Genomic DNA, 25,761 nt, shown 5'->3' on the forward strand with positions numbered 1-25,761 from the left:
TTGCGGACTGCTCTCAACGTGATCGAACAGTTCAGCATGTGAAGTCGTGTAGTCCACAGATCACACGAGAACGTTAAGATTGAAAATTACATTTTGCTCTGTTTGAAAGGTAAGCATAATGACATTCTATGATATTTTATAAACGTACTAAGGACAATACGGAAAGAAAAAAGAAAAGCTTGATAAGCAATTTGGTTTTCTAAGAGGGTTCTAATTATAGTTACATCAGGTCAAAGTTGACTTTTTCCTTCACTGTAAATGACGAAATTTCAAAGTCCAAATCCAGTTGGTGCGATAGTTATTATTGTTTTAAACTTCATGTAAATGATGAAATTTATTAGCTTGTACTTTGTCAGAGTAAAGCGTGCTGGAATAATTTCACAAGGGGGTTCAAGCACTGCCCAGTGTTGACATCAAAGAGATTCATGGGTAAAAGATTTCTCAGAGTATATTTAATGCTAAAATTCTATTATATGTTTATCTGTACAGGCACTGCAAGGCTTCGATGTATGTCTTGACAACAAATATGGATTTAATAATAAGTGAAATGCAATACTAAAGGCACAAACAATTCAGGCAGTTTAAGGTATCTTACACTAAATAGAAAATTATGACTGGAATTCGAATGAATTATTATTGTTTCCCACTAACTAGAGAGATGTTTCAATGGGTGTAGAACTACCACTAGAAGGAGTGGACGACCCACGACGTGAGTTTGCTTGAAAAGATAAATGTCTACGGACACTAGCTCCGTTGCTGCTAGTAGCTGAAGAAACGGTGGCTGTATCGTCATCTGCCGCAGCCAGTTCTTCCTCGCTTCGACCCTCTGCAATGGTGGAGGACAACACATCCGTTCTTGGACTGTAGTGTGGATGAAACCGGTTATTTCGTTGCTGTTGCTGCTGACTAAGCCGACTGGCGATGTAGCTCACTCTAGCACTACGACGAATCAAATTCTCCAGTGCTGGATGTTTGGTCACTGGACTAATATCAGGAGAAATGGGCGGCCCTCCTTTGACGATTCCGGCTGGTGGAGGTTGGGTAGCTTTGAGTTGCTCTACGGCCGATATCTTTTTATTAGACGCCGGGTGATGGAGCTGCTGAAGCAGCTTACGTTTGAAATCGGAAATGGTGGTTCGTTTGACCAATCCGATTGAATGGACAACCATTTTCGGTTGTGGAGATGATGACGATGGTGCTGCAGCATCTGATGGTCGCAACGGCCAAGCACCGGGCCGGATATCGACGGAATCGTTCAAGCTGGACGTAGAAAAGGAACCATCGAGCGAACAAGAGGAAAACGATGGTGTTGGCGATGATTCTCCTTGTTGCTGTTGATGCTGGACATTAACGGGAGATCCGGAAGCCGTTGAAGAGCTGAATGAATTGGAACGTTTAGCTGAAAATTCCAGGAATCCGCCTTCTTCTGGGCTTTCTCTTCCGCCATTTCTGGATGCCATTGCAGCTGCTTTCGACGGAGATGGCAGTGTGCTAGTTCTTCTTTCGACATTTCCAGATTTCGGGCTCGGCAAATGGTTTTCAGGTTCGAGTGATGAGCATCTTCCAGTTAAAGATGCATAATAATCAGCTACTGTTTTGAATCGAGCTGGGAGCGAATTGTAGCGGAAATCTTTTCGTTTAAATTCTGCTGATGTTGACGTAGATAGCTGGGCTAAAGGCAATGAAGACATCCTGGGCGGAGGAGACAACGACTGATAGCCCGGAAGAGGTGAAGAATTATTGGATGAAGCGCCATTCAATTTTGTGATTCCATCGCCATCTATTGGTAAATTTTGTTAAAACATTGCATTTTTTTTTCAAACATTTGTTGTTGTTTTTTGTTAATTGCATTAGAAGGGAATAACCATCTTCGACAAGGCCGGATTTCCTGACCAATAAAGAGAAATTGATGTTTTAAAAATACTAAGGCCGTTTATTAGCCAAAAACAGGTTTGTACGAAAAAAAAAAAAAAAAAAAAAAAAAGGATAAAATTTGAAAAAAAAAAAAAAAAAAAAAAAAAAATACAGGAAGAAAGTATTCCGGCCTGGTCGAGTTGGTTTTCCACGACTTGTCTACAAAAGTATTTAAATCATAGTTTTAAAGTAATGAACTCGATTTCATCAAGGAACTACAAGAACGATTTGTGATGAAAGCCCTGAAAAATCCAACTCTAATTAATAAATAAAGGATGCAAAACGATCAAGCGGAATTGGGTGCGGTGCAATAATAGAAGCCAGGCCGTGAAAAAAGAAAAAGCAAACAAAAAACTTGCAAGGATTCAGGCACAAAGGTCACAAACAAAATTGTCATGCAGTTTGAGAAAAGAAAAAAAAAAAAAAACATTTATGGCATGGCAGGAAGAAAAACAAAACATAAAACGATATCGTGAGGTAAATACTGTTGGAAAAAAAAAACATGGCAAGCAAAATGGAAATTCTAATTGTGTGCATTACCAAATGTCAGTGTTGTTTCTGCGATTACCTGGAGTGATGTTGAAGAAGCTGGGACGATCCTGCGCATTGGTCGGTGGACGGACGACCGGACTAGGTGGAACACCGTTCAATCCGGATTTCTTGTTCGTCATGGAAATATCCAATCCACTGCCACCACTCGAATTGAGGCTGCTGACACTGCCGCTCTTGTTTTGATGGGTCGGTGATGAAAAGATTTTGGGATTAACTAATAAACGAGGACCGCCGTAAATGCGCCTTCCGGCCACGTTGGGATTATTGATTCCATTGGTAGGCTTTACGAGCAGTGGGCTGGATGTCATCATTGCTGGACTGGACACTTGACGATTGTAAAATTGCCTACTAGGCCGGGCATTGGAGCTGGCCTGGACGGCATTGAAAGCCGGATTGGATATTTGCTTGACCAACATGGGGCTCTTGATGGCATAATTCATTGGCTGGCCAGTGTTATTGGCCCATCTGTCGGTCAAGTGTCCCGAAATGAATTGACCCGTTCCAGCCATCTGTCGGGGTCTCGTCTCTCCATTGACTGCGAATCCGCTTACGGTGTGGCTAAGTGGAGCGAGTCTGCTGGACACGGGAGCCGTCGATAGAGTCTGATTGGCTTTGCGGTAGCTGTCGGATCGATTGCGCTGGAACGCGCCATCACTTGCGTTGTCCACCTGGTCGTCTACGTTGGCCAGTCGATAGCTGTCGGATCGCGAGACCATAATCGTCGGAATTCCATTTCCAGTCGATGAACTTTGCCCGTCTGGTTGGGTCCTCACGGCTGGAATCGTTGAGGATGAACGCACACTGTTGAACGCCGGAGCTGGCCGGTACGGAGGCGGACTGAGAGGCTTACTCTGATGACTCACGGTTGCTCCAGTCGATCCGATCGGGTTCGGACGGAAAGCCGATGTTCCAGGATCCAATTTCCTTTCTTGATTTTGGCCCGGCTCGACGAACGTGCTGTGCCCAGCTTGGGCCTTTCTCCTCTTCAAAGAGTCTGAGCTGTAGACGACTTTGCCATCGGAATCCAACGTCACCCTAGCGCCCCGCTTCTTGCGTTCCAGCGAACTGGAACGCGAACTCTCGCTGCTTCCGGCGGACGAAAACGGTTGAATCGTTTCGGAATCGGCCGTTGGCAGCTGACTGAGGGCGACGAGTTCCTGGTCGGTTGGACATTTGACCACGGACGCCTTGATGACGATGGGCGTCGCTTCGGTGGAGGCTGGAACGGCAGCCGGAAGGTCAGCCACGTTGACCCGCGTCCTACCCGCCGGACGGACATCGGACGCGGCCACTTGTTGGAGGAATGCGGATTGAATGTGGGACTCGAGACTCGTCGCGCGTGCAGTTCCAGCAACGTCTTGGAAATCCTCGTCGCTGGGCAACGGAGTGATGGATGGAGTGATGACGCACATGGCCGGAATGCGCTCAATTTGGGTCAGATTGGCTCGCATGGGCTCTGCTTCCGGCGAATGTAAGGTGTCTACTTCGTTGTTTCTCAATTGTTTTAACGCATCCGCAATTTCTTTCGATTCCGCTTCGCTCACTAATTCCGGAAGTTTGCGGATTTGGCCGGAATCGACGGAATTTCGGTTGCTGCCGTTGCGCGGCGGCGGTTCCGGCGGTTGGCTGTTCCTCTTTTTTCGGCTGTTGAGCCCATCCGGCCGGAATATGACTGTACCGGCCGAGCTGGTGGTTGCGCTGGACAGCGTGCTCCCCTTGCCGAATAGTTCGTATTCATTTTCCGGCGTGGCCACGACCATCGCCTGGCCACAAGTGCTGCCGCCGGAAGCGGAACTCATTCCGGATGAGCGATCACTGCCGTTGGTTTCCTTCTCCACGGTGACGGACGTCCGATTCTTGTGTAAACTTCCATCACTTTGGCCTTCCTGTTAATTCATATTAAACAATTTTTAATTGATTTAGATTTAAATAGAATTGAAAAAAAAAGGGACCTTGAGGGTTTTGAGGCCGCTGTCGATGTGGAAGGAGGTGTAATAGCCTTCGGCGTCGCAGCTGTACAGCGAACTCGTTTCCAGATCGAGTTCGTTGTGATTGGGGTGGCCGTTTTCTGCTCGATGGATGCTGGATGTTGTGGTGGCGCTGCAATCGTCGCCCGAAAGGGCCGAATCGGCGTCCATTTCGGGCGAAAACGATCTGGCCGTTTGCGGCTGCTGGACGAGCCTCGGATGACGTTGAGCCAAAGGCGACACTGTTGCCTTGTGGTGTTGATGATGATGATGATGATGACGCGGATGATCGGAATCGAGCGAAGCTCTGGTACTGCAAGAACTGCCGGACGCTGACCAATTGCCGGACGACGATCGGCCGTCTTCTTTATTTTCCTTGTTGCCCCGCAGTTTCACCTTTAGATGATGTGTGTGGTAAAATATTTCAATGAATTTGCATCAAAGTAAAATTAAACAATTCCATTTAAAAACTCGAATTTCGTTTTAGATATTTGAGCTGGCGTTTTAGACGGTTGGGCAAAAAAGGAAAACAAGTTGCTGACAAGCGTTTTGATCCGCATGGCGCGCACACAATGGAAGCGTGAAACGTTCCGAGTCCAATTTCAAATGGCTTTTGTATGCACGCTGGATAATGCGACACGAGAGACGGACGTGTCACCCACCGTGAAAAGCCTAAAAATTTCTCTTCCTTTCTGCTCTGTGGAACGTTATCGTGTTTCACGAGGGGAGGGAAAAATGCGAAGCTGGAACGTGTTTGTTTTTTTTTTGTTTCCAGTGCAAATGGATTTCAACACGTTTTTTTTTTTTTTTTTTTTTTGTCATTTGGAAACGGCGTGCCCATGTACGTATTTCTCTTAAATATCTAATGATCAACGATGAAAAAGAAAAAAGAACTTACACCTCGCATGGCTGGACGGGCAGTGCCCAACGTTCCAAATTCTTTTTCGCTGGGAATGAGTTCGTAGAGATCGCAATCTCTTGCGTTCGATTCGACCCGCTTTGGATCGCCAGCAGCTGCGTTTGCATTGCAATGAGGTGGCGCGTGAACATCAACCTGAATCGCTGCGTTTTTTTTTAAATTTTTTTAAATGATTGAAAGTTGAATTCAATTATCTCATTTGATTTGATTAGGAAAGGGCGAGAACCGAGAACCTGTTGGAGCCGAAACGAAGGTGTGATCTGTTCCCAATCGTCTCAGACGGGAAATGGTGTTCATCATGGCGCCGGAACGGGTCCGCGTGGCCGTCACGAGATTGCCGGCCGTCACCTGGACAACCAGTTCGCTGGAGGCGTGCGACGTGGCGTCGGTCGTCGTGTTGCACATGGACTGCGTGTTGGTGTCGCTCTCGTCGTACGACATGTCGGACGACGTCAAGGCCGAGCCGGCCGAGGCTGCTTTGCTGCCCGTCGAGGGCGTCGTCATCAACGACGTCCTCAGCAAATGCACCAAATTCAATCGCTGACGCAACGAACTCCTCGATCCGCACTTTTCTCCGTCATTGCTTCACAACGCCCCATCATCAATGTTTCGATTAATTGAATTTTCGAATTTTAATAGAATTTTAATTGAATTTCAAGGTCCAACCTGTTGAGGGTGTCGGCGGTGAGGGCGTGTTGGATGTCGTTGCGATCGCCGTCGCACGCGATCGTGTTGCGTCGCTTCTTGGTCGACTTCTTTTTGCTGCGCTTGCGGCCCTTGACGGCCCGTTGCGCTTCGTTGGCCTGTCCGGCCGCGGCCGACGCGTCGACGTACTCGAAGTGCTGCAGCGAGCGCCTGAATTGGGTCATGCGCTCGAAACCGGAGCCCGTCACGTCCAGACGCACCACCTCGGCTGGAAAGACTTGCGAAGCGGCCGCTTTGGCCTTTTCCTCGGGCGATGGCAACCTGTTTTCGTTTCAAAGTTCAACATGAATGTGCGACATGAATGAGTGCACGTTAATGATAATCGTGTCACATCATCTTATAGGTGATGTGGCATCATCCCGTCTGGAAACAAAAGACTCTCGATTCGTAATTGCTCACGTGATTACGTTTCTCGGCACGACTATCATTTTCCTAATATTTTTGACGACGACATTCTTTTGTTTTTCTAGTATGATGAAGAGAGAGGTTACCTGTGTGGCAGGGCGGCATCGGTGTGATCAATTGGACGGCGGTTGTCTGGTCCGACAGGTGCAGATAGATCGTCGAGGACGCCTTCGTCATCGGTGAGCCATTCCCTCATATGAGCCAAACTTGCCGGTCGGCGCGTTTCAATCTCCAGGACGTTGGAACGGTGTTTGCGGCGTCGAGCGACGCAACGTGGCGCCCAGCTCCATCAGACGGCCGTAATCGGCCGCGTCCAAGTAACAGCCGTTGACGCCTTTGCCGCCGTTGGCCATGAGCAGCACTAAGCTCTCGGGCCGGTTGACGGCCGGCGAAGCGTCCAGCTGTGCGGCTCTGTCGTACAAGACGGCCACAGCTTTGGGTCGGTTGGATGCCGTCAGCAAATTCAGTTCCGGCTGTTTTTTTTTTTTTGTTTAATCAAAAGTGGCATTCGTTTATGCAAATTGCATCGTATCGACGAACTTCGTGATCAAGTCATTAAAAGGTCTTTTTTTTTTGGGGGGTGGGGGGGGGGTTCTATTATCTTAACGATGGCAATGGCTATTAAAAATGTTTATCTCGTTCCATTAGACAGGATGACGGCCTCAATTTGCTATTGGAATTTCCCTTTTTTTTTTTATTTAAAAGAACAGAGTGGGGCCGCCATCTGGCGCCGTCTGGTAAGTCTTTTTTTTTTCTTTTTTCTTTTGTATCAGCCGCATCCTTGAGATGATGATCTTTTTCTGTTTTTTTTTTTTTTTTTTTTGTAGGTTCAATTCTAATTGGAAAATCAGCTTTGCCTTCTCCTACGCACTAAAAAAGGGCGTAGGAGGTACAGCGACGAGCTATTTTTTGTACGCTTCTCAATTTTTTGGAAAGGAACATGGGAAGAAGGTGGCTGACACTTACCACTTGAGTTGGTGTTGCAGTAGCAGCTGCGGCACTGCCACTTGTGAAGTGATTGGTCTTGTGATCGTGACTGAAGGCTGCCAAATCGCCTTCGGCTAAAAAAAAAAAAAAAAAAAAAAGACGTGGAATGAATCATCATCGTAGGGAAATCAACCTCTTTTATTTATTTCTTTCAAACTTAAAAAGGGCCAATGATAACATTTTCTATACACGTTCTTTCACTGACATCTTGATGTCTTCTGGGCTCGACGTCCTACATACTTTTCGTTGGCCCATCTGCAGCAACAAACGTCGGTTCTCGTGGGGGATAACGTGAAACGTAAAGATGGCTAACGGGAAAGAAAGTACTAAACATTCCTTTTGATTTGTCTCTTATCTTTCATCTGAAAATGTTGTACATGTTACGACCACGACCGATGCAACATACAAGACCAAACGAAAGAGAAATCAGGCCGTCCGCCCTTCCTCCCTTTCGAATGTTGCATCGTCAGAGCATCTCTCGTCCACAAGAGACAACAAAAGAAAATGTAAGTAGAATTCCCTTTTTTTTTTTTTTTTCTTCTTATCATCCGATCTGGAACGTCTCTCCTGTTGAGACTTGCATCCCTACCCTCTCTGCTTTAGTATTTTGTTTACCCTCCCCCCCTCTGCCCAACTGTCGGTGTAGGGAAGATAAGAATTTTTCTCGAAAAAAAAAAAGCCCTCGCAACAACGAGTCGGACATGATTCGACACGAAAATTCAAACACGCAGCATTTTTTTTTTTTTTTTTTTCAATCATCGTGTCATGAAGGGACTAGGCGTTGCGTGTTGGGGGGGGGGAGAACGGGCCCTCGCTATCCAGTAGACTGTGAAAATCACTCGTCTCTTTTTTTTTCTTATTCCCGGAAACGCTGGAACTTGAAAATCGATTTCGATCGACACGACCTCAAAACTCGAAAGATTCTTTTAGCATCTTCAGAGATGCTAAGAATCTTCATTTTTTTTTTATTGTTTTTTTTGGGGGGGGGTTGAAAAAGAGAAAGGTATTTGAGGGACCACCCTGCTTTCCCTCCCCCCCCGGTCATGTTTCACTTGCGCCCCCTGTTGCCAAAATGCGATTGGTCACACACAGCTCTTACACGACCAAGCACACACACACACACACAGGGGTGCTGTTGTGTCTATGACAACAATAACAAAAGAGCCACCGATTTCCCACGAATCGAATTCATCCACACACGTAGCTTTAAAAAAAAAAAAAAAAAAAAAAAAAAAAAAAAAAAAAGGGGCCAGTTGTGCATGGACTGGCAGGAGCCCAGTCAAAAGCACCCGGATTCTTTTGTATTTTTTTTTTTTTTTTTCCCTTTAGACAGGGAGTTGGGGAAGGAATGAGCCGTTACGATGGTGACAAAAGATTGCGTTCCCTGCCCCATCATGTAGAACGCCGACCGATGAAAAGATAACACAACAACAAAAAAAAAAAAACATCCAACCCCACACACGTACGTTAAAAAAAAAACAAGGGGCGGGGGGGGGGGGATGAATTTGTTTCGAAATAAAAAAAAAAAAAAATTGAAATGTTGGGAATAGGCCGAGAGATGCAATCATTTCAAGACGTTCAAAATGCAGCCGGCCAAGTGCGTTGGGGCGTGGCTCGCATTTTTATCACAACCCCTACCATATGCAAAGCGGGTCGCCTCACGATGTGCTTTCCTTTGACTCACTTAAAAAAAAAACAATGAAAATTGAAAGAAGGGGAAGATGGTTGCGTTATTTGATAGGATCAACCGTCGGCAATCCAAAACAAGAAAGCCCTACGCATTTCTCTCTCCCTCCTCCCCCCCCCCCCTTTAACGTAATTCATAATCAAAAAAGAGGAAAATAAATGCTTATAGCATCCACGTGCGCCTACAGCCCTTTTTTTTTTTCGTATCACATTTTCTACTTCTTATCGTACCCCGCGGTATATTTAAATGTTCTTCCCAACCCCCCTGTACGTCGTAAATAGTTTTTCTTCTTCTTCTTCTTGAAAGTAGAAACCCCCTGAAGGATATTTCCCTCTTCTTCTTCGTTTTTTTGTTGAACACAGGTCACTAAGGGGTGGGTGCTGTTTGTGCCGAGTGATTTGTTGTTTAAAAATATTTCAACAAAAAAAAAAAAAAAAAAAAAAAAAAAACCAAGAGGAAATGAGGGGTAGGAATTTTCTTTAAAGAAATAGAAAACGGGTTTTTTTTTTGTTTTTTTTTTTTTTTCAATCGGCTTTGAACTCTTTCGTGTTTTGGGGAACTAAAAAGGAAAGACCGCCGGCCACATATTTCATCCTGTCCGTCTATCAACATTTTTATACGGCCGATGCAAGAAATGGTTTGTTTTTTTTTTTTTTTTTTTCAAAAACTACAATTTCTTGTACAATCATTTTTGATTGGCATCACCTGTCCTTATATCAACGTTGGATTGAACAGGGGTGGGGGTGGGGGGGGTTGACTATATTTAATTACAAAGGTAAGAAGAGATAGTCCGGAAGTGCGATGACCCTCAATTTCATCCGTTCTTTTTTTTTTGTTTGTTTTTAGGGGTTGAGGAGGATAATCCTCATAACTTGACACCAAACTGATATCGTACAGGAAAACTTAAACAAATGCGTTGACGAAATCCTTATTCGAAACTTCCTCCTTTTTCAAACTTGAAAAAGCCATTGATGCTCGTCTCTTTTTTTCTTTTCATTTTGTTTGCTGGGAAAGTGTGTAGTCTCTACCTTCTGTCTCTCCCTGCCATGCTACCCAGAGGCCGTAGAACCCTCGGCTTTGTTTATGTTCCACCGGCTACTGGAACAGCAATCTTCTTCTCGTCGTGTGGTTTTCAACAAAAACGAAAAGGAAACAGTTCATTACGCTTGGTCAATCAAGGCCAATGTTTCTTTTCTTTTTCTTTTTTTCTTTTTTTTTTTTCCCTCAAATTCTTTTCATTTGATTTATTTGGAAATGCATTCCAGGCAAACTGACCAGTATCTCATGCCTAACAAAAGGAAACGCGAGTTTTGAGAATGAACCAAACGAATCACAGGATGAAAATGTTGTCCTCATACAAGAAGAAGACGTCTATTGGCTTTTTGGGCAGAAAAGGGGGGTTGGGTAATTCTAATAAATACCCAACCGGAAACAGGAAATGGTGGTACCCTGAACAACCCCACTGGCGGGCACACATGCTTTTGCGTCAGCCCTAAACATAGAACCCCCCCCCCCCCCCCCCAAACATAACACATGACGTCGTATTTGGTCGTACTTACGTATGGCGACTGCTCGTGAATCGAGACGCTGATCGGCGTCGGTTTGGAGCCGGTCGAGTCGTTGACGTAATTGAACGGTGCGTCGATGCAAATCGTTGGCTTGGTCGTGGCACTGCGTAAAGATGTCGGACGCCAGCGATACCAACGAGGCCAATTGCCTCAGACAAGCAGACAGCGTGTGATTGCTGATGCACTGACGCACGTCATCGTCGTCTGCTACGTTCGTCAAACTGGTGCGACCTTGTTGGTCGGTCGTCGACAATCGACTTAGACGCACCGGTGTCACTTGCCGCAACACGAACGGCATTTTTCTTTCTTCTTATTGATTCAACATCAAACGAAAAGCTGATGACATTTGTTTTTATCGTTTTGCTAAAACTCAACTAAACTATAGTCCCAACCGTTTGACAGACGTTTGAACGCACGGCCGGTGTTTTTGAACGTGCGACCAGCCCGCTCGACTCCACTACAACAACTGGCCAAGATATAGAAATGTGAAAAGAAAGACTGCCGGCTTGGTACTCTCTTTTTCCTTCTCTCTCTCTCTCTCTCTCTTTTCCCACTCTTTTTTATTATCCACTCTTTACACCCACTTCGTTTGTGGATAGGACTACTATATATATTTCACAAGAGAAAGAGATGGAGGGGGGGGGGGGGGGATATATAGTATGGCACACTGGAACACTGAAACTGGAAAAGAAAAAAAAAAGACCAGCTGAAGAGAGGAAAGAGCCTCTGGGGTGTTTGAGAGTTATTAGAGACCTTCTCCCCTCTTCTCCTCTGCGTTCATCCACTTTTCTCTCTTTTCGGCCGTTGCCACTAAAGAACAAACTCCCAACGGTTTGACACCTGTGTCTCTATATCTCTCTCTCTCTCTCTCTCTCTCTCTCTCTCTCGCTTTTCTCTCTCACACTATTACAATTCGATGTGTATCTCTAGACGTTTCCACGCCTACCTATTGGCTGTAATGTTCCAAAAAAAAAAAAAAAAACAAAAAAAAAAAAAGAAAGTTCTTCAGTTGCTTTCTTTGTCCCAGGCTTGGCGTTCAGTCGAGCCGAACACGAGGAAGACAAAGGCGTCCGTGACCAAGATGAAAGAGCACAGGAGGAAAGCGATCCGCCATTGAGCCAGAGTTTGCTGGGAAATTGTAATCAAATGATGATGTGATCATTAACCGCCCATGACTAATATCGTAAACTTAATTCATCAGCTTGATACGAAAGGAAAGGAGGCAACTCGCTTATTACCTGTCCTTCCGTCAGCGAAGCAACCACCAGAGGCGCTAGCCAACTGTTGACCGAAGCCACACCGCTAATTATTCCGTAGATTGTCCCTGAGAAATGAGGCGCCACATCCAGATGGTTGATCAGGAAACCACTAGGTATTTATATATATATTTTTTTTAAAGTGTATTTTTAGGGATGATCAGCCATTTATGGTTCATCTATTTCCAAGTTGCCTACCTGAACACGGCGCCTTGCAGTCCGACGGCCATTACCAGCAACACGAGAGTTGACAAACGATCGCAGCCAGTAAATGAAACCATCAATAAACAAAGAGCAGGACCTAGTTTGGCTTTGGAAAAATAAAAGGGAAATGGTTCAAATAGTGCGGTAGGTTACAGTCAATAGAACCCGAGAATGGTTTGGCAATTTGACACTTGAATGGAAATTTGTTACACTTCCCCACTAGGTGGCTTACACGCGACACGAGGAAAACAAATTCGAGTTTCGTAAACAAACTTACCGATTGTATTGGCCGTCTTTCGAATGACGTTGGTCGTTGCCCAGCCTCTTCGCGCCGTTAAATCTGCAAACTGGGCCACCAAAAGACTCAATATCCACATGACCAAATAAGGAAGGGCCGATAGTAATGCGTTCTGAACACGAAAAAGGACCATTTTTTAAATGGGAGACGTAAAAGAAAATGTTTTTCTCGTGGCCGATGAAACTCACACGCTTTTCATGTCAAAGTGGAGGATCGTTTTCATATAGATGGGAAGTTGAGTGATCAACATGTAAAATGCCCAGTTATTTCCAAGGGTGGCCACCAGCAGAGCCCAGCAGGGAATCGAAGTTGCGATGGACATCCAGGGCACTGCCATTGTCTGACAACAGGAAACCCTTTGTAGCTTGCAGGCAAAAGTATGCAAAAGATTTTATTTAGCCAAACCTTGCCAGACGGTGTGAAAGTTGAGCTTTTAATGTAATCCTTTTCTTTGGCAGAAATTCTGGGGTGCAGTTCTGGTGAATCGTAAACCACGTAAAGCCAAACTCCAACCACAACTGGTGCCAGAGATCCTTGAATGTAGAAAACAGCCTCCCACCCCCAAAAATCAGCCATCAATCCACTGCAAGTGATTCCTAGGACTGTGCCAACTTGAGCACCTGAAAATATGAAAGTGGAGATGCTGCTACGCTCTCCACTCGGAGCCCATTTTGCCACCAATGGCTGAATGGAAGGAACAATCACTCCCTTCCAACAACCCCATCAGTTTATCGAGGTAGATTGCCAAGTTTCTTTATGTTTATCACCTGTGCCAATCCTAATAGGATTCTCCCTGCTACAAAAAATTCAGTTCCAGTTCTCGCCAAAACGGGAAGACAAATCGTAACGAGGCCGGCCGTCGTTTGCGCACCGGCAAACATGTATTTAGTGCCGAATCGTTCTGCTATCCTTCCGCCAATCAGCTGCGTGATGATGTATCCCCAGAAGAAAGAAACGGACACCAACGACTGGATTTTCTCATCCCAAACAAACTCGCCATCTTTCTGAGCCACTTCCACTGCCGCTTCTGGGTGGCCGCATTCCTCGGCCGTCGTAATGTTTGTGTGCGGAATAGCTGTGTAGTTGACCATGGCCACAATGACAATGTTGATATTCAAGCGGACCATGTAGACGTACAGGAAATTGAGAAAAGCCACAACGGCCACTGCGTAACGGGCCCGAATACCTTCAAACATTTTGTTTTTAAAAAGCACTTTGTCTTTCTCACAGGGGCATTTTAAAACTACTGCCCACTCCTTCTACTGTTGTAAAAAGAAACAGTTGAAGAAAAACACACACCCCCTCAGATCGCTATCTGAGATGTGCTTCAAGAGAGGCTGATGTATCGTTTTCCGGTTGAAATGGGATACAGCCCATTGGCTACTTTGTTGGTCGGTACAAAGGTCATTCTCTGTTTTTATTGACATTTTATTCATTTATAATAATTCTAATGAGTACATTTAATGCCTTCCTTAATGGAAAACGATTTGAGAATGAAATTCTTTTTTTTTTTTTTTTTTCTTAAGAGGCTTGTGTTACAGATTTTAAAAGCTGATGTTTACTGGCTGGAATGTCATCAATGTTACCATTCAAAACCTTTTCTTCCGCCGCCCTGTCCCACTCTTGCCGCTCGGTTGAGCCGAACAGGATAAAAACGACGGCATTGGCCGTTAAGATGGCCGCGCAAAGTAGAAAAGCAATCCGCCAACGAGCCAGAGTTTGCTAGAAAAATAAACAAATGTAGTTGTGGGCAAGAAAAGTAAATAAGGAAAAAGAATTCGAACCTCAGCTTCGGTTAATGTGGCGACGACTAAGGGCGCTAACCAACTGCTAATGCATGCCACACCAGCTACAAGGCCGTATAAAGTACCGGCAAAATTGGGCGCTAGATCCAGGTGATTGATCAAAATGCCACTGTAAGATGCGCCTAATAGCCCAATAGCCAAAGTCAGCATCACCAGCGTCCAATAACGATCACATCCGATGAAAGAAACGATCGTCAAACATAGAGCCGGCCCGCAAAATGCTGGTACAAAAAAGGCAAAATGTTAATGTTGGCCGCTAGATGGTAGCAGCACACGAAAAGCAACAGGTACTTTGGCTTCAAAAGTTTTTGGCGGATACTTTATAATCTGAAAATTGACATACCTATCGTATTGAACAGTTTACGAGTTGTGTTGACGGGAATCCAGTCTCGCCTCACAACCACGTCAGATATTTTAGCTACCACCAAGCTGAAGATCCACATGAGTAGCCAAGGCAAAGCAGACAGCAACGAGTTCTAAGATTACTTTGATGAAAAGTCATTTGCAAATCAAAATAAGTTGGCTCAATTGCAAATATTACGCTTTGCAAGTCGAAGTGCATTATGTTTCTCATGTAAAGGGGAAGCTCAGTCAGCAACATATAAAATGCCCAGTTGTACCCTAATGTGGCGCTGAGCAGAGCCCAACAAGGTGGTGACGTCAAAATCGACTTCCATGGAACTCTTGATTTCTTCAAGAAAAACCACAGAATTAATCAGAAGAAAGGCATAAGATTTTGTTGGTAAGGTTTTTACTCTGGCTTTTGCTGAAGAAACTGTTGATGATTCAAGGTACTCCCTTTCTTGCATAGAAATCCTGGGGTGGACTGCAGGAGAATCATAAACAAAGAAAAGCCAAACACTGACGACAACCAAGGACAATGATCCTTCAATGTAAAAAACAGCTTGCCAGCCTAAACTGCTGGCCATCATTCCACTGCAAACTGTTCCAAGGATTGTTCCCATTTGACAGCCAGAGAAAACAAAAGTGGCAAAGCTATTGCGTGCTGCTGCTGGAGCCCACCTGGCTACCAGAGGTTGCATCGATGGAACCAAAGCTCCCTGACATTTGTGTGATGTATCAGCTAAACTGTCTTTAATTTGTGAGAAGATAATAATATATATCTACCTGTGCCAGGCCGAGCATAATTCTGCCCATAATGAAGAATTCGACTCCCACGCTTGCCAGAGCTGGTAGACAAACAGTCACGATCCCTACTGTGATCTGCAAAGAGGCAAACATGTACTTTGTCCCGATTCTTTCTGCCAGCCTCCCACCCGTCAACTGGGTAACGATATAACCCCAAAAGAAAGAGCCGGTAACCAAAGATTGCAACCTTTCGTCCCAAAGAAATTCGCCTTCCTGTGTAAAGGTACGTAAAACTTCATGTTTGAAACATTAGTTTGAAAAAATTTTGCTCTTGTCATACATGTGAGGATGTTTGAGTGTCATTTTCTGACGCGGCATAGCCACACTCTTCAGCCGTCGTTACATTTGTGTGCGGAATAGCGGTGTAATTAACCATGGCCACGATGACAATGTTTACGTTCAGTCGGAGCATGTAGACGTAGATGAAATTTAGAAATGCCACCGTCGCAACGGCATACCGAGTCGGTATTCCAACTAAAGTTGTTTTAAACATTAATTGTGATTTCATTTAAATTGAAAAGATTACTTGAAAACTTGCCCTTTCGAACCTTTTGCCAATCCGCCATTCTCGTTCTATTGGTAAAATCCACTCGACGGCTTATGCCAGACGATTTCACATTTGATTGCGAACATTATTTTGTCTGTTCGTCTCTCGGTTGTTATCTCTCTCTTTTACTGTCTAGCCATTTTACTTATTCTATGGCCGTTGGTCCATTGATTGTAACTTTGGATCACGTTAGGGGGATATGTTAGGGATGTACTGATAAGGCGACTTCAAACCAAACTTTGGATTGAAAACCTTAACAGCCGTACACTTTGGCCGTTGGGTTTCCGACAACGGTTTGCAGCATTGAGTGTTTAATTCAAAACAAAATTTACAAATTTTAGCAGAGGTCTTGATTGATTATTAGATGAATTAGCGAGTTTTAAAATGGGTTTGTGCAATTCAAAGAAATCCAGATAAAAATACTGGTCGTTTGGGTTTCCAGTTGGCGAAAGCGGTGTATCATTTAGCAATAAGATGTTACGCATTAACCTTTGACGATAAAACTGATTATTTTCGTTATCGATATTTGATGTATTTTCCCGTGTGGAAATTTGTAACAATATTATTTGCTTGCTAGAACGTACACTGTGTACTCGTTCTTTTATTTCATTTGGTTTTCCCTATGATAGGATAAAATTAGCTTACAGCTATTGACTTCAGTGAGTCAATTATCAGTATGCGCCAACAATGGGTAGAAATCAATGGGTTTCCCTTACTGTTTGTTAATAGGAAAACCCATTCGGATATTTACGATGTAAACATGACCTCCATTTTTTCAATGGAGGTCAAAACAAAACAAAAAACGAAATTGCTAAATGTATTCTGCATTTCCATTTTTTGTTTATTAGTGATTATTATGATATTTTTTTTAATTAATTTTTTTTTTGCGAAAGGTTTTCAGACGTAGAATGTATACGATAATTTCATACTCAAATATTGCCTTGTCGTTTACAAGTAGATGACTTCGCCATTTGATTAATTAAATCGCTACGGTTCAACTTTCAACTTCGATCTTACTATCCACCTTTGTCGTCCGTTTGACGTAGAAGCTGTCTACTTTGCTTGTCATTAACTTAATTCTATTTGCACTCCAATGGGTTTCTCCCATATAAGCGCTTAATCGCTTATCTTCTATTTACAATCCTTCTGCCCTATAAAGCCTATAAAAGCTATAAATCCTATAAAAGCTCTAACAAGCTAATGAGAGTCAAGCCAATTGACGAACTTGCTGAAATCACCATGTTGCTGAAAAGTACGATGCTCCTAAAAACCCATCGGGCCCTTGCTCCATTTTATGGCACTTCTAGTGCCTTCCAAAATGCCAAGCAGCTTAGTACTTATGCTGAAATAGCACGTCAGAGAAGATCGCTCCAGGGTCGAGTGGCTGTCCTGACCGCGTCCACTGATGGGTTTGTTTAAATGCTCAAAAATCATTGCGATCATTATTTAATAATTGTTGTTCTTATTCTGTTATAGAATCGGATTCGCTATGGCCCAACGTTTGGCGTTAGACGGAGCCCACGTTGTCATCAGCAGTCGGACTCAGGAAAATGTAGACGCGGCGCTCGATAAACTCAAAAGCCAAGGTTTCTCTGCTTCCGGAATCGTTTGCCACGCAGGTGTCAAGGAAGATCGTGACAAACTGATTGCAAAAGCCGTTGACGAATTTGGAGGATTCGATATTTTGGTATCGAATGTTGCAGTCAATCCCGGTGGAGGTGGACGTCTTATGACAGTAATCGTAAACACCCTCCTTCATTATTTTTACTACTACTCATCATACTTGTTTGAAACGTCGTGTAGTGCAACGAAGATGTATGGGATAAGATATTCTCCATCAACCTTAAGTCTAGTTTCTTCTTGGCCAAAGAAGCTCTTCCTTACATGGAGAAGAAAGGTAAAGCATCGATCATTTTCACCTCGTCCATTGTGGGATTTGTTCCAAACTACGCGGTAAGTGTCAAATCATATTTATTTATTTTATTATTTTTTTTTTTTCGAATAAAAGAGGTACTTTTGAACAACTCTTGTCCTTTATTTAGGTCGAGTTTTTGGGAGCGTACGCAATCAGCAAAGCGGCTCTCTTGGCCTTGAGCAAATTAATGGCGATGGAATTAGGCCCGAAAGGAATTCGTGTGAATTGCATCGCCCCTGGTTTAATTGAAACTCGATTCGGTGCAGCGGTACTATCAAATCGGCTTAGACTTTTAGATAAATCAATTTGATGTGCCAGAATCTGAAATTACGTATTTAGGCAGTAAAAGATGAACGAGCTCAAAAGATTATTAAGGGACTTTGCCCGCTAGAAAGGTATCTGAGAGGACATGACGTCAAAGCCATGTGAAATTGGATTATTGATTGCTTTTGCTTTTTGATATACAGAACTGGGACGTCGGAAGAAATGGCCGGTTTGGCATCGTTTTTAGCATCCGATGACTCGTCGTACATAACTGGAGCCAATATCGTTGCTGCTGGTGGACTTCACTCCTCGTTATAACCACTCACATCACCATGGATTTAAGGTTCGTCGTTAATTTCATCTGCTGTTGTCTTCCTTATACAGTATCTAGAAAAAAGGTATAATCGAAACACAACTTAACTTTGGTGTTAGGGATGAATTGATAAGGCAACTTCAAACCAGACAATGGATTGAAAACCTTAACAGCCGTACACTTTGGCCCTTGGATTTCCGACAACGTTTTGCTGCATTGAGTATTTAATTCAAAATTTTAAAAAGGTTAACAGAAGTCTTGGTTGATTTTTAAGATGAATTAGCGAGTTTTAACATGTGTTTGTGCAATTCAAAGACATCCACATAAAAATACTGAGCGTTTTGGTTTCCAGTTGGCGATAGCGGTGCATAATCTAGCAATAACATGTTACGTATTAACTTGTGACTGTAAAACTGATTATTTCCGTTATCAATTTTTGATGCAGTTTCCCGTGTGGAAATTTGGACCAACATTATTTGCTTGCTAGAACGTACACTGTGTACTCGTTCTTTTATTTCGTTTGGTTTTCCCTATGATAGGATAAAATTAGCTTACAGCTATTGACTTCAGTGAGTCAATTATCAGTATGCGCTAACAGTGGGTAGAAATCATAGGTTTCTCTTACTGTTTGTTAATAAGGAAACCCATTCGGATATTTACGATGTACACATGACCTCCATTTTTAAAAAAATCCCAAAATTGCGAAATGTATTTTGCATTTCCATTTTTTTTATTCATTAATAATAATTATTATTAATTTTTTTCGCGATAATTTTTAGATGTAGAATTTTAAAACATCATTTCTTTCTTGGGCAAAAACCGCCTTTTCGTTTGCAAGTGACGTCACCATTTCATTGATTAGATCACCACAGTTCAACTTTCATTTTCGCTGCGAGCCACCTTTATAATCCGTTTGACGTAGAAGCGGTCTGCTTTGCTTGTCATTTAGCTTAATTCTATTTTTACTCCAATGGGTTTCTCCTATATTAGCGTTATCGCTTATCTTCTGTTTACAATCCTTTCGCCATTTTCCTATAAAAGCTCTAACAAGCAAATGAGAGTCAAAGCAATTGACCAACTTGACTCCAGGCTGAAAAGTAGTTGCTGAAATCACCATGTTGCTGAAAACTACGGTACTCTTAACCCGTCGGGGTTTTGCGCCTTTTTGTGGCACCTCTAGTGCCCTCCAAAATGCCAAGCAGCTTAGTACGTACGCTGAAGTAGCACGTCAGAGAAGATCTCTCCAGGGTCGAGTGGCTGTCCTGACCGCCTCAACTGAAGGGTATGTTTAAATTCTCAAAATAATTGCGATCATTATTTAATAATTGTTTTTCTTGTTCTGTTATAGAATCGGATTTGCTATGGCTCAACGTATGGCGTTAGACGGAGCTCACGTTGTCATCAGCAGTCGGACTCAGGAAAACGTTGACTCGGCACTCGATAAACTCAAAAGCCAAGGTTTCTCTGCTTCCGGAATGGTTTGTCACGCAGGTGTTAAAGAAGATCGTGAAAAACTGATTGCTAAAGCCGTCGCTGAATTCGGAGCATTCGATATTTTGGTATCGAATGTTGCAGTAAATCCAGGTGGAGGTGGACGCCTTATGAAAGTAATCGTAAATATCTCTCTTCATTATTTTTAACTACTACTAAACACACTTGTCTGAAACGTCGTGTAGTGCACCGAAGATGTATGGGATAAGATATTCTCCGTCAACGTCAAGTCTAGTTTTTTCTTGGCCAAAGAAGCTCTTCCCTACATGGGGAAGAGAGGTAAAGCATCAATCATTTTCAACTCGTCGGTTGTGGGATTTATTCCAAACTACGCGGTAAGTGTCAAATCAACTTCTTTTTTTTTTTTTCAAATAAAAGAGGAAATTTTTAGCCACTCTTGTCCTTATTTAGATCGAGTTTATGGGAGCGTACGCACTCAGCAAAGCGGCTCTCATGGCCTTGACCAAATTAATGGCGTTGGAATTAGGCCCGAAAGGAATTCGTGTGAATTGCATCGCCCCTGGTTTAATTGAAACTCGATTCGGTGCACCGGTATTATCAAATCAGCTTAGACTTTTAGATAAATCAATTTGATATGCCAGAATCTGAAATTACGTATTTAGATATCAAAAGATGAACGAGCCCAACAGATTATTAAGGGACTTTGCCCGCTAGAAAGGTATCTGAGAGGACATGACGTCAAAGCTATATGAAATTGGATTACTGATTACTTGTACTTGTTCATATACAGAACTGGGACGTCGGAAGAAATGGCCGGTTTGGCATCGTTTTTAGCATCCGATGACTCGTCGTACATAACTGGAGCCAATATCGTTGCTGCTGGTGGACTTCACTCCTCGTTATAACCACTGGTATCACCATGGAATTAAGGTTCATCATTAATTTTATTGGCTGTTGTCTTCCAGATACAGTATCTAAATTAGAGTTTAATGTTCGCTATTGCAATAATATTGGTTTTCAACAGATAAACATTTTGTAGATCAAACCAATTGATCTCTTTGTGCACCTCATGGTTGTTGATATTGTTTTGGCAATTACATGAGCATAACTTAACATTCTGTTTTACTTTCTTTCAATTGATCTGTGTTTAAATCCCACCCAAAACTTTCCTTTTTCAGATCTTGTCTTTGGTGGATATCAACATACCTTGTGTGATTTGGTTTTAATCACTACTGAGTTGCTTATTACCTTTCATCTATCAATATGCTAGACTTTAATTTATGGTAATTTTTTTTTAGTGAGGCAGCTTCAATTGGAAATTCGCTTGTGTCCTGCAATCATTTGTCGCTAGATGGCAATGGTTTAAGGTAGAAAGCAGAGCAATGGAAGTGCAAAAACGTGGGAGGTGTGGCATTCAAACGCTTCTTGTGAGTTTAGTGAACGTTTGTTTTTCCATACTTCGTAATCTGTGCCAGTATGATGTTATCGATGTTATTTAATTTTTACATATTTGGCACTCACAGCTCGTAAAATAGATTTCAAGATGCAGCATGATACTAATCACGAGTCAAAAGGGAAAAAGGACAATAGCTATCGATTCATCATTTTCTAATGAATATAATTGACCATTGATTTTCTTAGGACAAAAATAACTTTGAAACACACCATGGAAATTAGTTAAACAATGTGGATTGCATCATCCAACTGGTAATTCTTTTTTTACGAAATCCATGCTTACTGAGCAAACAAAATTCTTTCTATTTGGATTTAGGTCAATAAGCATGACACTCCTATACAGAGTTATATGATTGTAGCCTTTGAATAGAATCCTTCAACCATGGAATGAAGAACCATATACTAAGGTAGGATAATATATGGAAGTGGCATTATCATTAAATACCTTGTAGAACCTGACTACACTTAACTAATAAAAAGTGGTTTCCTTATTGACAACTAATTTTTTTCGTTTGAAAATGTGAGGGAAAACTGTGCATGTATTTACCTTCCTTCAAGATAACAACGTCGATAACATTCAAACGAAGCATGAAGCATGTATGCACAGAAGATAGAGCCAAATGTAAGTGACACTGGTACAAGCAAACAGTACTATCCCCTTAAGAGCTTAAAGTAATCAGTTTTAACTATTTTCTGCAGGCTTTATGGAAGGGAATGCACGACACTCAGGAGTATACACGCTGTCGTGGAGCTAGTGAGTCGAATTCACTGTTTGTGAAATTTTTTAAACTGTTAGTACGAGCAGCAATAGGACCGCAAAGATTTGGTCATGTGAACAAATTGCGTTCTAGTCGTCCGCCAATCTCATCCTCTCGTTACCCGACTAATGTTCTATACGTAGCTCCTCCTTATCCAAGCTGCTTTCTAAAATCGCAGTGGAAAATGAATCGAAGTTGACTGTTATGATGGGGAGGAGCTAACCTTGAATGTAGGCGGAGATTCGAGAAAAGGGGTTGGCGGAATGGTTGGAACAGACTTTGTTATAGAAACCATTTTCATTGTATTCAAATTTATTGAGTTAAGAATTGTGTACAAGATAGCAAAAATGAAAAGCTTATCTACTTTCCGTCTGGCTACGTTAAAAGTACCTTGAGTTGTAAACATCCGTAAGATGTGGAAAATGGGTAAATTCGATCACATGACCAAATCTTTTATTTCGAAGTCCTAAAAAAGCAGTGAGTTGAAATTGTCTGAACTAGCCAATTAGGACGGTACCACCAAACGTTAGTGAGCTACATAAGTTATCGATAAATGTATGCCTGGATCCCTAACTAATGCTTTTTAAAATATTATTTGGATTCCTTGATCCCTTAGTAGTTTTGGCAATAGTTGTAAGCCATTTTTATTTATATAGTTGTTAAATTGTCTTCTAGTCAGTTTGCATTTCAATCGTGTCGTGTCCTTGAAACCTAATCTTCTTTTCGTGTAAACACAGGAGCAGGTTTTCCCAACTTAAATTGGTGATGACCACGACAGCCACGCCTCAATCTACCATTCGTCCAACCGTGGTAGGCAAATCACATTTTTTTTAATATCATTGACAAGCCCGCAGCGTTTACGTCAAAGCTACGTCAAAAAAGCTGGTTTAGGCAGTATGGATGCTACGTATACATTTGACCCTAATGCCTTACAATAAAGATACGTAGTTTTGTTGACAAAATAACGCCACACCGCATCCGTGTTACAGTACAGTTGATTTTCCTATCTAAAAAAATTAGCTGTTCGAAATTCTGTAGGCGTCATTGAGTTTTAGGTCAGATAAGTTAAAAGCCGATATTACTACACTCTAGCCTGTTAAGTCACCTGTTAATGAATTCTTTTCGTCGATTATGACATTATCTAGGGGTTTTCACGGGCGATGAGGACGACGCGTGCACATCTTGTTTTGGAAAATCCCAAAAACTATGTAGCAGAACGATTTGCTCAACTTTGGTACAAGTCCAACTGGTGAACCAATGGAAACCAAAGAGGTCTTTGCTGATAAGCTTCCTTATCATTCCATCATTTTCTCAGCCTCTCTTGTATATAAGCAGCGTCGAAAAAGGTAAGAACCAGCCACATTTTTCCTATTAGTAACAATTGAACTGTCTCTTTCATTCGCTTGTTGTACAAGTTCCAAGATGCTGAAAAACGCAACTCTGTTGTCTCGTCGCATTCTTCTGTCTCCAATTGCTGGACAAGATGTCAGGCAAATGACCACAGCCGCCGACCTGGCTCGTCAGAGGAGATCCCTGCAGGGTAGAGTAGCTGTTATTACAGCATCAACTGATGGGTAATATTACTCAAAAATTCATTGTCATTTCTGGTATTTTTACTTCATTTGCTTTTGAATCAGAATTGGATTTGCCATGGCCCAGCGTTTGGCAGTAGATGGAGCTCATGTTGTGATCAGCAGTCGCCATCAGAAAAATGTCGATGCTGCACTCGAGAAACTGAAAAGTGAAGGTCTGTCCGCCAGTGGAATGGTTTGTCACGCAGGTGTCAAGGAAGACCGTCAAAAGTTGATTGAATCAACAGCCGCTGAATTTGGCGGATTTGATATTCTGATTTCTAATGCTGCCGTTAATCCGGATTCTGGACGTCTTTTAAAGGTTGGATTCGTGAAAGCCATGGTTCTCTGTTCAATTCTTCTCATTTTCTTTGTTTATTGAACCAGTGCACTGAACTAGTTTGGGACAAGATCTTTGACGTCAACGTCAAGGCTTCATTTTTCCTAGCCAAGGAATCTATTCCTCACATGGAGAAGAGAGGAAAAGGATCAATCATTTTCATTTCTTCTATTGGCGCTTATCTCCCAAATTTCGCCGTAAAAAAAAAATTCAAGTTCTATTTAATATTCACATTAATCTGGATGTGGAATTTTGTGGTTGTAGGTTGACTTTACTGGAGCTTATGCTTTGAGCAAAACCGCTCTTCTTGGTGTAACCAAGCTGTTGTCGATGGAATTGGGTACCAGAGGAATTCGCGTTAATTCCATCTGCCCTGGTCTCATTGAAACTCGATTCGGCGATGTGGTAAGGGCTTGTTTTCCTTCTGCCCATTACTTAATCGAAATGAAAACGTCAACATTTCTATTTTAGATCACCAGTGATAAGAGGACCCCTACACTCATGTATCATAACTGCCCAATGCGAAGGTATTTTATAGACAGATAATACCATATATGATTGATACATTTAATTGTGATTATTCTGTGCATACCTAGAAACGGAAAACCAGAAGAAATGGCCGGTTTAGCTGCCTTTTTGGCATCGGATGACTCATCATACATTACCGGAAGCAACATTGTTGCTGCTGGAGGAATGCAATCCAATTTCTAATCGCCTCAAATTTTTCTTTGTATCATTCTACGTGTTCCATTTATTATTATTTCCCATACTTTATAGCTTCCAGTGAAGTATTGTGAGCAAAATCAGACTCAAAAGAATAAAATAACTTTCTTTTATTATCATGCAACAGCTGATTCATCTATTAGATCTTAATTCAACAAGAATGCGCAAGCTTATGGTGCACCTACTTGAAATATTTTGACTTTGATTTTTATGCGTTTGAAAGATAATTCTTAAATCTATCCGTTTTGGAGTTTGCCCTTTGGTCGATATTCTTTTTTCGTTTATTTTACATTTTGTTATTTTCCAGCCATTCATTTTAATTAATTGTTTGTTTATTGTTTTTTTTTGCACAAAAATGGCAACGGGTATTCGTCACCGGATGGAATGTATTTTTAGGCGGGAAAATGGCTGATGTAGACTAGACAGGCAGACACGTAATGAGTTAGAGACAAAGTGGTTCTCGAAGGTGTAACAAGTTTTATCTTTCTAATGCCATTCTAATGGAAATTAACATTTTTGTACTATAAGACAAACTCCTTAAGACTATAAACCAGTTTGCCAATGCTTGATTGCCTGTCATTGCAAGAATTCCATTATGAAATTCTGGAAAGCTTTTCATTTCTGAAAATGTATCACCATATAATGTGACGCCATGTAGGAGATCGAACGAATCACGTGGTGCCATAAGGTATGGCTTCTAGTCAAATGGATCACAATTAATACTTATTGCAAAAATCATCCTGAACCCATACATTGTTCGATCAGTCTGTACTGGTGCATGAAATAATTCTTGTTTTATATGATTACAGGAGATGGGCTTTCCCAATGGTCCACTGCTAGCAGTAATGACATACATGTTGTCCTGCACATCTCTACGACAAGGTAGGAATTGTCATTTCATAATATCATTTTCCAATTTCCAGCACTTGACATTGTGTCAAAGCTGTTTTTACTGTAGGGCTGTGCCACAAAGTTGTTATCTGTTCTATATTATGGTCTGTTGTTGA

The 25,761-nt window shown here is 42.3% G+C and overlaps 5 protein-coding genes and 2 long non-coding RNA genes across 8 annotated transcripts; 5 read left to right on the top strand and 2 right to left on the bottom strand.

The window, feature by feature from the left end:
- The first annotated feature begins 38 nt into the window (after positions 1-38).
- LOC130698128 (uncharacterized) lies at positions 39-785 on the top strand. Its single transcript, XR_009003192.2, has 4 exons — positions 39-109; positions 357-429; positions 490-586; positions 655-785. It is a non-coding gene; the product is annotated as an uncharacterized LOC130698128 (long non-coding RNA).
- Positions 434-11,161, bottom strand: LOC130698033 (serine-rich adhesin for platelets-like). The gene is made up of 9 exons (XM_057520811.2): positions 10,696-11,161; positions 7,429-7,523; positions 6,549-6,935; positions 6,019-6,318; positions 5,586-5,935; positions 5,332-5,495; positions 4,419-4,829; positions 2,483-4,352; positions 434-1,780 (listed from the first exon to the last, which is right to left on the bottom strand). Exons 3-9 carry the CDS (start codon positions 6,656-6,658, stop codon positions 651-653), a joined length of 4,335 nt encoding a protein of 1,444 aa, XP_057376794.1. The 5' UTR covers positions 6,659-6,935; positions 7,429-7,523; positions 10,696-11,161; the 3' UTR covers positions 434-650.
- LOC130698124 (uncharacterized) lies at positions 7,856-14,111 on the top strand. The gene is made up of 8 exons (XR_009421748.1): positions 7,856-7,955; positions 11,732-11,842; positions 11,906-12,056; positions 12,179-12,308; positions 12,388-12,839; positions 12,921-13,198; positions 13,274-13,865; positions 13,989-14,111. It is a non-coding gene; the product is annotated as an uncharacterized LOC130698124 (long non-coding RNA).
- On the bottom strand, positions 13,964-15,832 carry LOC130698046 (putative inorganic phosphate cotransporter). Its single transcript, XM_057520834.2, has 7 exons — positions 15,697-15,832; positions 15,396-15,629; positions 15,023-15,328; positions 14,809-14,958; positions 14,611-14,743; positions 14,247-14,488; positions 13,964-14,184 (listed from the first exon to the last, which is right to left on the bottom strand). The coding sequence occupies exons 1-7, from the start codon at positions 15,826-15,828 to the stop codon at positions 13,984-13,986; spliced, it is 1,398 nt and encodes a 465-aa protein (XP_057376817.1). The 5' UTR covers positions 15,829-15,832; the 3' UTR covers positions 13,964-13,983.
- A 1,338-nt stretch (positions 15,833-17,170) lies between these two features.
- Positions 17,171-18,849, top strand: LOC130698086 (dehydrogenase/reductase SDR family member 4-like). 2 transcript variants are annotated; one of them, XM_057520886.2, is made up of 7 exons: positions 17,171-17,372; positions 17,440-17,698; positions 17,767-17,916; positions 18,006-18,146; positions 18,218-18,273; positions 18,346-18,485; positions 18,575-18,849. In XM_057520886.2, the coding sequence occupies exons 1-6, from the start codon at positions 17,203-17,205 to the stop codon at positions 18,458-18,460; spliced, it is 891 nt and encodes a 296-aa protein (XP_057376869.1). In that variant the 5' UTR covers positions 17,171-17,202; the 3' UTR covers positions 18,461-18,485; positions 18,575-18,849. The 2 variants fall into 2 exon arrangements, with proteins under 2 accessions (XP_057376869.1, XP_059352830.1); XM_059496847.1 differs by lacking the exon at positions 18,575-18,849 and having other exon boundaries at positions 18,346-18,529.
- Positions 18,850-19,527: 678 nt separating this feature from the next.
- On the top strand, positions 19,528-21,008 carry LOC130698087 (dehydrogenase/reductase SDR family member 4-like). The gene is made up of 6 exons (XM_057520888.2): positions 19,528-19,737; positions 19,804-20,062; positions 20,132-20,281; positions 20,358-20,498; positions 20,570-20,625; positions 20,698-21,008. Exons 1-6 carry the CDS (start codon positions 19,571-19,573, stop codon positions 20,810-20,812), a joined length of 888 nt encoding a protein of 295 aa, XP_057376871.1. The 5' UTR covers positions 19,528-19,570; the 3' UTR covers positions 20,813-21,008.
- Positions 21,009-21,887: 879 nt separating this feature from the next.
- On the top strand, positions 21,888-24,870 carry LOC130698077 (dehydrogenase/reductase SDR family member 4-like). Its single transcript, XM_057520877.2, has 10 exons — positions 21,888-21,984; positions 22,062-22,116; positions 22,858-22,930; positions 23,266-23,466; positions 23,536-23,694; positions 23,758-24,013; positions 24,079-24,228; positions 24,296-24,436; positions 24,503-24,558; positions 24,628-24,870. Exons 4-10 carry the CDS (start codon positions 23,378-23,380, stop codon positions 24,740-24,742), a joined length of 966 nt encoding a protein of 321 aa, XP_057376860.1. The 5' UTR covers positions 21,888-21,984; positions 22,062-22,116; positions 22,858-22,930; positions 23,266-23,377; the 3' UTR covers positions 24,743-24,870.
- The last annotated feature ends 891 nt before the right edge of the window (positions 24,871-25,761 follow it).

This window comes from Daphnia carinata, chromosome 9 (assembly GCF_022539665.2).
Source record: "Daphnia carinata strain CSIRO-1 chromosome 9, CSIRO_AGI_Dcar_HiC_V3, whole genome shotgun sequence".
Classification (NCBI taxonomy): domain Eukaryota; kingdom Metazoa; phylum Arthropoda; class Branchiopoda; order Diplostraca; family Daphniidae; genus Daphnia; species Daphnia carinata.

Coding starts and splice junctions, on each gene's coding strand:
- LOC130698087 (XM_057520888.2), top strand. CDS start 19,571: ATGTTGCTGAAAACTACGGTACTCTTAACCCGTCGGGGTTTTGCGCCT. Junction 20,282..20,357: donor GATTTATTCCAAACTACGCG/GTAAGTGTCAAA, acceptor GTCCTTATTTAG/ATCGAGTTTATGGGAGCGTA. Junction 20,499..20,569: donor AAACTCGATTCGGTGCACCG/GTATTATCAAAT, acceptor TTACGTATTTAG/ATATCAAAAGATGAACGAGC.
- LOC130698033 (XM_057520811.2), bottom strand. CDS start 6,658: ATGAGGGAATGGCTCACCGATGACGAAGGCGTCCTCGACGATCTATCT. Junction 5,496..5,585: donor CTTCGTTTCGGCTCCAACAG/GTTCTCGGTTCT, acceptor AAAAAAACGCAG/CGATTCAGGTTGATGTTCAC. Junction 4,830..5,331: donor CCCGTCCAGCCATGCGAGGT/GTAAGTTCTTTT, acceptor CATCATCTAAAG/GTGAAACTGCGGGGCAACAA.
- LOC130698077 (XM_057520877.2), top strand. CDS start 23,378: ATGGAAACCAAAGAGGTCTTTGCTGATAAGCTTCCTTATCATTCCATC. Junction 23,467..23,535: donor TATAAGCAGCGTCGAAAAAG/GTAAGAACCAGC, acceptor TTGTTGTACAAG/TTCCAAGATGCTGAAAAACG. Junction 24,229..24,295: donor CTTATCTCCCAAATTTCGCC/GTAAAAAAAAAA, acceptor TTGTGGTTGTAG/GTTGACTTTACTGGAGCTTA.
- LOC130698046 (XM_057520834.2), bottom strand. CDS start 15,828: ATGCTCCGACTGAACGTAAACATTGTCATCGTGGCCATGGTTAATTAC. Junction 15,329..15,395: donor TTATGCTCGGCCTGGCACAG/GTAGATATATAT, acceptor CACAAATGTCAG/GGAGCTTTGGTTCCATCGAT. Junction 14,489..14,610: donor TAAACTGTTCAATACGATAG/GTATGTCAATTT, acceptor TTTTTGTACCAG/CATTTTGCGGGCCGGCTCTA.
- LOC130698086 (XM_057520886.2), top strand. CDS start 17,203: ATGTTGCTGAAAAGTACGATGCTCCTAAAAACCCATCGGGCCCTTGCT. Junction 17,373..17,439: donor CTGACCGCGTCCACTGATGG/GTTTGTTTAAAT, acceptor ATTCTGTTATAG/AATCGGATTCGCTATGGCCC. Junction 17,917..18,005: donor GATTTGTTCCAAACTACGCG/GTAAGTGTCAAA, acceptor TCCTTTATTTAG/GTCGAGTTTTTGGGAGCGTA.